General features: G+C 49.1%; 4 protein-coding genes across 4 annotated transcripts, besides 1 other annotated feature; 3 read left to right on the plus strand and 1 right to left on the minus strand.

Annotated features, from left to right (window-relative positions):
* The first annotated feature begins 382 nt into the window (after positions 1 to 382).
* Positions 383 to 415: a repeat region (Identified by RepeatMasker using a combination of RepBase library and repeat library created with RepeatScout).
* Positions 416 to 585: 170 nt separating this feature from the next.
* Positions 586 to 3,816, plus strand: UA08_08323 (hypothetical protein; the record flags this gene model as incomplete). Its single annotated transcript, XM_020263233.1, has 1 exon — positions 586 to 3,816. The coding sequence occupies one exon, from the start codon at positions 586 to 588 to the stop codon at positions 3,814 to 3,816; it is 3,231 nt and encodes a 1,076-aa protein (XP_020116623.1).
* Positions 3,817 to 4,392: 576 nt separating this feature from the next.
* Positions 4,393 to 6,234, plus strand: UA08_08324 (hypothetical protein; the record flags this gene model as incomplete). Its single annotated transcript, XM_020263234.1, has 1 exon — positions 4,393 to 6,234. One exon carries the CDS (start codon positions 4,393 to 4,395, stop codon positions 6,232 to 6,234), a length of 1,842 nt encoding a protein of 613 aa, XP_020116624.1.
* A 364-nt stretch (positions 6,235 to 6,598) lies between these two features.
* On the minus strand, positions 6,599 to 7,113 carry UA08_08325 (hypothetical protein; the record flags this gene model as incomplete). The annotated part of the gene is made up of 4 exons (XM_020263236.1): positions 6,599 to 6,638; positions 6,695 to 6,760; positions 6,822 to 6,887; positions 6,977 to 7,113. 4 exons carry the CDS (start codon positions 7,111 to 7,113, stop codon positions 6,599 to 6,601), a joined length of 309 nt encoding a protein of 102 aa, XP_020116625.1.
* A 1,939-nt stretch (positions 7,114 to 9,052) lies between these two features.
* Positions 9,053 to 10,068, plus strand: UA08_08326 (14-3-3 protein-like protein; the record flags this gene model as incomplete). Its single annotated transcript, XM_020263237.1, has 5 exons — positions 9,053 to 9,113; positions 9,171 to 9,477; positions 9,534 to 9,775; positions 9,836 to 9,906; positions 9,964 to 10,068. 5 exons carry the CDS (start codon positions 9,053 to 9,055, stop codon positions 10,066 to 10,068), a joined length of 786 nt encoding a protein of 261 aa, XP_020116626.1.
* Between the last annotated feature and the right edge of the window lie 2,063 nt (positions 10,069 to 12,131).

Raw genomic sequence — 12,131 nt, forward strand, 5'->3', positions numbered from 1 at the left:
GATAGGTCAAGTCTCTCGCTCGTAGTCTGCACGCTTGATAGGCTGGGTGGCCGCATGAGGTGGAGAGAATCACCTCTTCGTCTGTCTGCCGTTCCGGTCCGGAGAGTCTAGAAACAGAGCACGAGTGCGATTGCGATTGTTGTATGCGATTGTTGACGCCGGGGTGAGGGAGGGAGTTCCTGCCGTAGTTTTACTTTGGGGCCTCCTTCCTCGTTTCGGGGGAGCCTCCCGTACAGCTTCCTCTGCAGTCTGTCTGTCCACCGGCCATTTCCTGTCAAATAATTATTATCGCCTGCGTACCACACGAGTTCCCTCACGCTGGCAGCAGCTTTCTATATAAAAAGGTGCTTTTCCCCATCGTGCCGCGTGGAACGCGGATCTGACTACTACTACTACTACTACTACTACTACTACTTACCTGACGACACTCGCGAAATGACCGGCTTTCCCACGCGGAAGAGACTCTCCAGCTGACACTCTACCAGGCCATTGAGATGAGAGAAACTCGCTCATAGCTCGCCAGTTCACAGCAGAAATCAGTCCTTCGGAACCCATCGCTGTCTATCATGTCCGTACAACGACATCATGAGCCCGGCGCAATACCCCTCCGGGCAACCAGACCCATTCGCGTCGTCCAATTCGACCGCTAATCAATTTCTTGGTACTTCTCGAAAGCCTTGGATGAACTACACCGCGCCCGCCCTGCGCACACGCCCCGAACCAAAGACACTGTCATCTCCCAATTCAAAGTCTGCACACTCGTCCAAGAAACTCGCGCGACAAAACCCGCCGGATTCTAGTGCAACATCGATGCACACACAGGCACGTCTTGGAAGCAGCAGTTCTCCGTCAATATCCATCCCCGCTCCCGAACAAAAAGCAATCACTCTTCCCACACAGTTCGTTCCAGCATCACCCTCAACGCCCGGCGAAACACAGCCTGTGACAAAGCCGCCCGGGACGGTAGCGGTCAACTCCAACGCCACGTTCCCATCGCCAGAATCCAGCAATGCCTCCCATGCGAGTCCCGTTGCTGTCGCAGAAGGAAGACACCCGGTGTCGGCCCAGCCTGCCCCGAAGGCAGGAGGACTGCAAACCGTCACGACGCCACGAGCCCCTTCCCTGAGCTCGTTCAAGAAGCCAGCATCTGTCCGGACGCAGCCGAATCCACGCCCACCTTCTCTGGCCCAGCCCCAAGCTGCATCGTCTCCTCCCGTGTCCATTTGGAAGATCGCGCGAGAGAAACTCAGATCATATCTGGCATCGTCGACTAGACCCCATAGTCTATCCGAGACCGTTGAGTTGCCAAGAGCGCGCATCTTACAGGCCGTGTGTTCAACGGAGGATATGTTCTATCTCGCTCTCCATCAATTGTTTTGTCTCAGCTCCTATTCTCCAACCCAACTGCAACAGCTTCTTAAGTATGGGATTAGACCAGATTATGACTTTGGTGTGGTCGCACAGCTGCTAGTCGACAATAAGAGATTGCCCTTCGAATTCGTGAAATGGTCGGCTGAGTACCCTTTGCCTCTGGATTCGATGTTAAAAATCGAGGCTTACACTTTGGCTCTCCCACAAGTTTCGCGTTGTTTGAGCATGATTGCACAGCACTGGTCTGTCTTCGAGGGGGATATTCGAAATCGTGGTCACCCACCGCAGGTAGATGAGTTGGTTGTAAGGCTGGGTATCGTATCCCCGGTGTTTCAGACAATTGCATTCACAGCTGTCTCTCGGCGTTTATTTGGTGCTCGGGACGAATTGTTCAAGGCTTGCATGTCGCTCTTCGAAGATGATCAACGAACTTATAGACAACGCTGTGTCTCCAGCGCTAGTGCAAGACAACAGTGGGTTCTAGCTTATTTCGAAAAGTATAGACACCTGTGCGCAATGCATGGTGTCTTGCCACAACAGCCTGTTGCGAACATATACAAAGATGGCAGGTTGTCTTCTGGCCATTTGCCAACAACGACAACCCTCAACACGCCACAAATTCAGCATATTCCTCCAGCCAACAATGCTCACCCACCGCTTTCGAATCACCCCCCTAACATTCATTCCGTTGATGCCTACTCTCTATCATCGAATTGTCCACCAAACCACCACACATCAGCAAATATGAACGCTAGCCCGCACCAGCAACCGCAACAACCGTCATACCATCATCAAGGCCCGATGCAAGCCCCTCGATCAGATCAACAGGCCCAAATACGACAACAATATGCGATCCCATCCCAACCTCCCCCTCCTCTTCCTTTCCCTCCTCCGCCTCCGTTTCATATGATTACTCCCCAAGGCAATGCAACAGTCGCCACAACAGCGCCAAACCAAATTCCACCTTCAAACTCTCAACCCCACCAATATCCTCCTTCGCATATGAAACATGGCCCTCATGGCATACCCGTATCGACGAGTGCGGCTGGTACTGTTAGCAATGTCAACATGGAACCTGTCCTTCATTCACCACATCAGTTACCACGTAACTTGTTCCCAGTGGCCCAACCCCCGCCTCACACTGAAGGGCAAGGCAAACGAACCACGTACCCGCAATCTGTTTCTCAACCCGTGCCACACCCAGATATGGTCAACGTCGCCCAATCTACGACAATTCCGACGCGGCCTTCTCCTGGGCACTATGCTCAACAGCCCATTCCTTCTAATCCTCCTGCTGTATCCGTGCAGCCTAACGGCGCCTCACCGATGGCTCTTCGTCATTTGCTTCCTGCTGCAAGTCATCAAGCCATACCACACCCTGCACACCCACGACCAGCCACAACTAGCTCAACCACAGAGCAATCGCCAGAAATCATTCAATATTTTTCGGATTTTGCGATCCCGATCCAGAAGCTGCCATCCAACAGGTCTGCGTTTTCCTGGAAGTTTACTGTGCCGCGCGAGATGCTGAGTAGGAGGTCTCGCCTCATCCCGCAGGCCAATGGTCGTGGGTATCTACCGGTCTTAACAGATGGGGACGTGTCGTATCGACTCCGCTGCATCAGATACCAAGGCCGGCTCGATCTCAACTCGGTTTCTGCCTGGTCACAAGCTGAAAACTATTGGCCCGATGTCGTCTACATACATGTCAACAATAAGGAAATTTTTCGCCCGCAGAATTCTAAGCAGTTGCCATTACAGATCAACACTCATTTAAAGGATGGTGTGAATGATATTAGGTTGAATGTTCTGCGTACCTCACAGCAACGAGCAAAGAATACAACATATGCTGTAGCTGTTGAGATTGTACAGGTGAAGAGCCCCAGGAGTTTCCAAAGCCTGATCAAAAAATTGCCGGTCCAAGAATCACGAAAACAAATCCAAAATCGGCTCTCTCTAAGTCACAATGACGATGATCTGATGATTGTGGATGACTTTGTCTCTATTGACTTGCGTGACCCTTTTACAGCGAAAATCTTTGAAGTTCCTGCCCGTGGATTATTGTGCACGCACAGGGAATGTTTTGACCTCTCTACCTTTCTGCAGACGCTTTCAACAAGGCCTTCGGCAACCAAACGTGCAGCATATGTTAGATGCCCCATCTGCAGACAGGATGCCCGGCCTTCGCTTCTGGTGATCGATGAGTTTCTTGTCGAGGTGAGAGCGGCTCTTGCGCAACAGCAGAAGCTGGAGACGACAAAGGCCCTCCGTGTCAAGAGCGATGGCTCTTGGGAGGCTGTAATAGAGTTGGAATCCGACACCAGGACTTCAACCCGAAAACGAGATCGAGCTTCCTTCGAAGCTGACCTTGTCAAGAATGAAGAGAGTTCTGAAGCTACTCCCTCACGCACTCCTGCAGCGCCTGAGATTATCGAGCTTGACTAGTGGATTTTCCCCATACTTGGCGTGTCTTTCTATGCATGTTTCTGTTGCCGGAGTTTTTTTGCCTTTTCTTTCGCCTTTCTGTTGATTTGATACCCAAGCGATTTTATTCGGTGTCGATTAGCGTACAAACAATCTTGACCTTTACATAGAAAGACCGTTATATAGAAAATTGTGAAAATCTTGCTCTAATTTTACGTTCTAGACGAGTGTCGTTGTCGGCAATCCAAAAGAAAAGAAAAGAAAAGCACACTCCCCGAACTGGCATGTCCGGGGGCCATCAAGCTTGGCTGAGCTCAGCTCGAAACTTCCCCGCATGCACGCGGCTAATCGTTCCGACTACTCATTTATTCCCTATATATTTCTCTATCTATAACCCTTGACTTTAGACATCGCTCCTCCCTTGATGCTATCCCAATCGGCTACAATTGCTCTGGCGAGTAGTCGAGTTCTGGGTGAGCGTCGCTTGGAATCGAGAGACAAGGGAGGAGGATGCACCACACAGCGTTCCGATCATAACGTACATTCCTCGGTCGTCAATTGGCTTCTTTTCCTTCCTTCCCCTCTACAAACAACATAATGATCAAGGAGAAGATGATGATGGTGGCGATATTTCCTTCGATGGCCTTGCCATTGTTTGCTCTACTACTCGGCAGCTCCTTCGCTTCGTCGGGACAACTTCCACAAGCCATCCTCAGCGCGAGCGACGAGATTCAACAAACTGTCGCTTCTGAGCCCAAGCAAACTCTTCGAGATATGCTACACGCTCTCGATGTTATGCAAGAGTGTTACTTTGAACACTGGCTCGGTACATGGCCGGATGCTATCGACTGGACTGCGGCCGTGCTTGGCACGCAAGTGTCCAGTGCTCTATCAGCATTGACAATGACCTCGCCGGAATGGGTGTCATGGTCAAATAATAGCAGTGCCTCTGTCCTTGACCAGACGCTTGCGTACGAGAACCTCATCAACCGCTATTTTGACCAGGTGTCTACATTTTATTTCGGCGAGAATGCCTTCGCTGTTCGAATGCAGGCCTTTGACGACATGCTCTGGGTCGTTCTTGGCTGGTTGGAGAGTATCAAATTCCAAAACCTGCACTCCGAGCTGCACTATGAGACTTCGAATGCGACTATTGACGGGCCATGGCATGGCAAACAGCTCCGAGTGCCTGCTGCGCATCGAGCTCGTATATTTTACGAGCTGGCTTCTTCCGGTTGGGACAGTGAGCTGTGCGGAGGCGGCATGGTCTGGAGCCCGTATTTGCTGCCATACAAGAATGCCATCACCAACGAACTGTTTATCTCGGCGAGTATTGGGATGTATCTCTATTTCACGGGCGATCCCATTGATGCGCCTTTTCTGTCTGAACAATCCACTGCCCACGACCCCAGTTATCTAGCAGCGGCAGTGCGCGCTTATCAATGGCTGAAGGACTCTAATATGACTGGGCCCGGCGGCCTGTATGCAGATGGGTTCCATATTCAGGGTTACAACGGCATTGGAGACCCCGGAACGAAGAAATGCGACGTGCTCAATACGATGGTTTACACTTATAACCAGGGCGTCGTTCTCAGCGGGCTGAGAGGTCTGTGGCTCGCCACGGGCTACCAGAGTTATCTCCAAGACGGACACGAACTGATTGAGCGCGTGATGTTCGCAACTGGATGGCCGCGGACCATCCACCGCCGTCACTGGGCTGGCCTAGGACGAGGCGGCGTCCTCGAGGAGGCGTGTGATTTTTACGGCACTTGCTCGCAAAACGGGCATACTTTCAAGGGCATATTTTTCCATCACTTAACCGAATTCTGCCACATTCTGAGACCGGAGGAAATCAGACTCCTGACTCTGTTTACCGAGCCGGGGGAATCAATGGAAGAAAGGCAAGACGTGTTTAATAAATGGCATTTGCTGAAATGTCGACGCTACCGGGACTGGATCGCACATAACGCCCAGGCGGCGCTTGCAACGCGAGACGAGGAAGGGAAATTCGGTATGTGGTGGGGACCAGTGTATCCTAGTAGCGACGTTGAGGTTGCTGTCAGCACCGCTGCCACTGCTGATAGCGAGGATTCGTCATCATCATCATCATCACCGACACTACCCCCGGAAGCTATCGATTATATGAATTACGGCGAGGGAGGCGAGGACTCCGAGCAGCTGAAAGCATTACTACGAAGATCATCATTAAACGACACAAATAACGAACATGAAGATATCATACCCACCAAGATGGGCCCGCCACTTCTTCGCTCAGATACCTTTACTACCACAGCCTCCAGAAGGCGGCATCAAAAGAGCAGACCACCTGTCAAGGATGTCAATGATCGAGGCAGAGGCCGGACGGTTGAGACTCAATCAGGTGGCCTTGCTGTGTTGCGTGCTTGGTATCAGTGGCAGACATCACCATTTTTACAATGAGAAAACGAAATAGAATGGAATGGAATTAAGATCATTAAAGCGGGCAGTTTGTGTGTGATTAGTTTTAGTTTCAATTCATATCATTTATTCTTTCACAACAGATTCCTTCCTGTGAACGTAGGCATTACCAAGCTACGATACCCTACGCAGTACGATTGATAGTGATTGATGGTAGGAACTAAACCACCAGGTTTAGTTTCTTCTTCCTATCAAGTTGCATAGATGTACACAGTAGAATAGACAAAGTAGTCCTGTTTTTCAATGATAAATAGAGTGGCGAGAGTGACTTGTTTGTTTGTCTGAGGGGGGTCATTCGTTCAGCAACGAATGAATAGGTTTGCTTTCAATGTTGTTGTCTTCTTATCTAGTTCTGTTCGCCGCCTTGTTCTTTGGTGAGAGCGTCACTAATTGAGACAGGTTAGTCATCTATAAGGAGAGTAAGAGGGGATTGTCCACATACATGTGTTTGTCGAGTTCATCGAGGTGCTTTCGCTGCTCAGAGAGCTTCTGCTTGAGGTGTCGGAGCCTGTTTTCACGAATTAGCTCCGACGAAATCTGAACGAAAGTTGGTGTGATGATAATCGTACTTCTCGAGCTCCTTCTCCTTTACGTATCGATTTTCTTGAGCGGCTTCGCGCCTGGTGAATTGGTCACTGATCGATGCAGAGTGCTGTTAGCCAATTATACTAAACGAGAACGATAGATTTCAACTCATTGACAATCGAAATTAAGACACACGAACCCTGATAGCACACCACCAGCCCTGGGAGCACCAGTGTCTCCCTCGCCCATTCTGACAGACGCAACGGAGAAAGAGCGTGTAGCAACCAGGCTCTGGTTGACGCGGAGGAGAGGTCTGGAGACAGCGTTGCGGAACATTTTAGCTTGGAGTGAGAGTGAGAGGTGAATGATGAGGAGTGGTTGTTATTATGTTGGGATGGATCTGAGAGAGAGAGAGAGAGAGTCAAATCAGGCAGTCAGTGAATGACGGCTGGACCTGATGACGTTACTGCTGGGCCCAGCCTGAGGCAGCAGTGGCCCGCATCAGGTGATTATTTTGTTTGCACTGTTTGTTTGGGTTGTGCGAGATGCTTCTGAAATGTTCTTACAGACTTGCAGTGAATATCAATAAATGATTACTTGCGGTAATCTGCAGTGCTTTGATGTCTACAGTCCGCGTAATAGTTCCATCGCGAGGACAGAAGGGGAAGGGGAAGTGTACGGAATTCCCGTCGAGTAGGCCACCAATAATACTAACAGTATCTATCCCCGACTACTAGAGAAAAGTAACGCAACTCTCAAGCAAGAGTCATGACTTGATTCGGCAAATAAATATGATACGACACCATAGATCTGCGCCACCACCATGCAGGTCGTTTGATCCAATGCGCGGAGTTTTCTTATCTCGATGGTGATTCCCTATCACTCATTCATCACGGATTCTGCCAGTGTTTTTTCGACGAGGCTTTCACGCTTCAGAAGTCACGCGGCGCGCACTAGCACGCAATTTCTTGCTCATATCAGCAGAGCCTCGAGGCGGACTGGTAGCGTACGACGGACAGAGCAATACGCCGACTGAATTTGTGGAAATATAAGTGGCATGGTCGCGAAAAAGACGGCCCAAAGTGGCATGCGCCATACGGCACCGAGCAGAGGACAGCCAGCTGAGGGAGTTTCAACGTGCGAGTTAGTAGGCTGGAAATGACAGGGTGATTGGCTCACAGAAGCGCACAGAAGTGAGGCTACCAGCGACGACCCGAGGGGCACAGCCAGGCGCTCGTCCGCTGTCCGCCTGAGGCCAGCTGGACGGCCAGGACAGACAAGAAACAAGCAGATAGTCAAACAGGACTCTCGAATTAAACCCCTACAATCATCTGGCGTAAGTGAGGAGGGAGGCCGAGTCGAAGACCGAGAGCGACGAGGAGTCAAATCGCTTACCGCCTTGCCAGCGGGCCAATGGCAGGCCCACAAAGCGGGTGGGCTCCCGGCCAAACACAACAAACGGGATCCTCCCCAACTTCCTCCAAAAACATCTCTCGCTCGCTCTCTCCCTCTCCCTCTTCCTCCCCAGACAACAACAACATCAACAACAAGCTCCCATTCTCCGCCCCCTTTTTCTCCATCCCACAACCAACCAGTCCACTTCTTGCCTTCCATCTGCTCTCCTGCTACTTGCTACTGCTCTTGACAAGCCCGCCCTCGATCTCTCGCTGCTGCTCTTGTTTTGTATCTGGTACGCGTTATCCATTCAGGTGAGCCGCCATGTTCCCCCCCTCTTTCTGTGCCCCCTGCTCCGCCCCCCTCCTACGTCCACCACCACCACCACCGCCGTCGTCGTCGACGCAGGCCCCGTTTCGCAATGATCGCAACGCCTTGAATTTGCTGGCATTCCGTGCGTCTTGAACAACAAGGCATATTTTCAAATGCGGGCCTTGGAGCGGCGCAGGTTCCTTTCGCCTATTTTAGCGACGGGTGCTAGGCAGTCGTCGTGCATGGAACCGGCCCGAATGTGTGACGTAGGAGGTCGACCGCCTTATCTACCAACCCACCCTACCAAAATCTATCGCTGCCAGACGTTCGCAACTTGTCTTTTTTGGGGCAAGGCTTGTACGCGAGGCTTCGTTGAATGATGCGGAGAGGGGGGAAAGAAAAATTACAAGAACATATGGCGCGACTATATATATATTTATTGGGGTCCCGGCCAATCCCGCCTGCGACATTACTTCCGTTCTCTTCTCTCATTTAGCCTTGTTTTCGATATAAACCTAGACTTGCGACGATCACTGACTTGCGCTTATTTTCAGAATCATCAATCACAATGGGTCACGAAGATGCTGTGTATCTCGCCAAGCTTGCCGAGCAGGCTGAGCGCTACGAAGGTCCGTAACCACCTTTTCATTTCCAATATTGATCGTCGCATTGACTCCTGGAAACAGAGATGGTGGAGAACATGAAGGTCGTTGCCTCTTCAGACGAAGAATTGTCCGTCGAGGAGCGGAATTTGCTTTCTGTTGCCTACAAGAATGTCATCGGCGCCCGCCGTGCCTCTTGGAGAATCGTCACTTCCATTGAGCAAAAAGAGGAATCCAAAGGCAATGATTCTCAGGTTTCATTGATCAAGGAGTACCGTCAGAAGATTGAGTCCGAGTTGGCCAAGATCTGTGAAGACATCCTCGAGGTCTTGGACAAGCACTTGATTCCTTCTGCTCAAACTGGCGAGTCCAAGGTTTTCTACCACAAGATGTGAGTGTCTCGCAACCTATGGTGGGCATGCAGGGTTATTCTGACAATTCCAACAGGAAGGGTGACTACCACCGCTACCTCGCTGAGTTCGCCATTGGCGACCGCCGCAAGACTTCTGCCGACGCCTCCCTTGAGGCTTACAAGGCTGCCACCGAGGTCGCCCAAACTGACCTTGCTCCTACCCACCCGATCCGTCTTGGTTTGGCTCTTAACTTCTCCGTTTTCTACTACGAAATCCTCAACTCGCCTGACCAGGCTTGCCACTTGGCCAAGCTCGCATTTGACGACGCTATTGCCGGTATGTTCGCTTTGATCATATTTCAAGTTTGGGGTCTCAGCTAACTTTGCGGTGGTGTAGAATTGGACACCTTGAGTGAGGAAAGCTACAAGGACTCCACCCTTATCATGCAGCTTCTCCGTGACAACTTGGTATGTCGAACCGAACCACGTTGAGGTTGACTCTGGATGGTCGCTAATTTACTATAGACTCTCTGGACTTCGTCTGAGGCCGAGACTGCCCCTGAGCCAGCCGCTGCTGAAAAGAAGGAGGACGCCCCTGTGCCTTCTACTGAGGCCCCAGCTGCCGAGTAAATTTTCAATTTAAACAAAACATAAAAAAACGGCAAACATATGAAATCATGGACTCGTGCCCCTAGAGTGGATTTGAGTTTGGATGTCAGATGGGAGAGGATGAGAGGTTTGTCCGTGTCAGACTCTTGAGCGGATTGGAGTTTGTTATCTTTTTCCATTCTTTTTTTCTTTTTTCTCTTTTCTATCTGTTCTTTTTATTTTCTACGGGTTCTTTCGGATACACGCGAGACTTGGAGAAGAGGGAGAATAAAGAAAGAGAGAAGAGCAAAGGAAGAAAGAAAAGAGAGAAAAGAAAAGAAAAAAAAAAAAACAAAGAAGAAGATTAATCTATGGCAGAATGTGGATTTTGAAAGGGAGAGAAAAAAGAGGTAACCAAACATGAAAAGAAAAAGAGGAGAAACAAATATGGCGATTTACCTGATGTTGTTTTACCCTCAGTTTTTTTTTTTCATCTTGTTTGTTCCCCTTGATTTTCTAACAGTTTATATCCTCGTTTCTTTTTTTTTTTCGGTGACAAATTCATATGAAATCCTATTTTCAATTATATGCCTTCTGCCTCTTTTTAGACGATTGATTCTCTTGTTTGTTTCTTTTCTCTCTTTCCTAAGAAATGATTTTCTTCCTTATTCTTCTATGCTTTCACTTTTATTCAATTTCTTCTTTTCCTCCCAAAACGTCTCTCAAATAATGTATGCAGACTTTTGTTTGCTTTTTTTTTTCTCCCTTTTTTGTCTATTTGCTCTATAAACCAAAACCCCCTCCTAGCCCTGGCCCTGGCATGTCCCCTCCCCTCCCCTTCCCCCTTTTCGAAGCTTTTTTTTTTCTCAACTTTTTCGATTATTAACCAATAACTCCCTCTTTATACAACTACAAACTACAGCCACAATTTTCACAATTTTTTTTTTCAAATATAAAAATGCGTATTCATCGAATCGGACCCGATTCATAGGTTGGAGATCCAGAAGATTTGGATTGGGTTGCTTTTATTATAATTAGGTATATCCCTTTCTCTCTCTCTCTCTCTCTCTCCCTTCCTCCCTCCCTCTTCTGGGTGCTGGGCAATGAAGTACTACGTAGTAAGTATGTTAGATAGATGATAGGCTTTGACAGTGTTGGAGTAGCCATGTCAGATAGCGTGGTCAGAACTTCACCTAGTTTACCTTACCTTACCTACTTAGTAACCTTGAGAGTAAGTAGAAGATAATCGGATTCTCCGACTCGTACAGGTGAAATTGAATCTGAAAGAGGAGTTTGGTCGGTTTGGCTGTCCTTCTGGAGGCTGGAGCTGTATGAGGTACCTGTATATTGATGGGATCATGTTGGATGATCCCCTTCCTGCCTTTCTTTCCCTACATACCAGTCGGTATTGACATAGGTCCATAGTTCGAGGCAAGGACTATTATACAGCTTAGATTTATTGCTACAATTACTCAAGTATTCTTTTTTCTTTTTTGAATGTTATCCTTCGATGCTATGCAGACTATCAAACAATCCGCTGCGCTATGCACAAGACATGTGTATAAACAATACTGTCGATATTGAGAAGAAAAAAGAAAAAAAGCAAAACCATAAACAACACCTACCACCCTTGAACTCCCGTGGAGAAATGCTCTCGGCGAATGGATATTGTGTACAAGATAAATAATAAGGAGTCGGTGTCGGTGCATTCTGGAAGACACGTCACGTGTTCTTGGCAACCTAGTCTCAGATTGTTGAAGGGTGGCGTTTCAGATGGAAAAGGATGCGGGTCAGTGAAACAGGCAACGTCATCAGACACGAATCTGTCTTTTTCACGAGGAGGAGCGGTTGAAAAATGGAAAAGAAAAAAAAAAAGGAAATCAAGGGTCAACCCTTTCCCAGTGATACCATACCCGCTGTGACATCAAGCGGCGGCGGGAACGAAAAGAAGCAATTCTTTCATGAAATAGATGCACAATGCAACACAAGCGATGGTTCATGGCTTGCTTTATAGGGGAATCATGCACGAATGCATCGTAACAATCCCCCGAACTTGCAACATCCTGGTGGCGGCAGGCGAGCCGATATTCCTGGGATATGACGAA

This window comes from Talaromyces atroroseus, assembly GCF_001907595.1.
Source record: "Talaromyces atroroseus strain IBT 11181 chromosome Unknown scaffold_13, whole genome shotgun sequence".
NCBI lineage: Eukaryota > Fungi > Ascomycota > Eurotiomycetes > Eurotiales > Trichocomaceae > Talaromyces > Talaromyces atroroseus.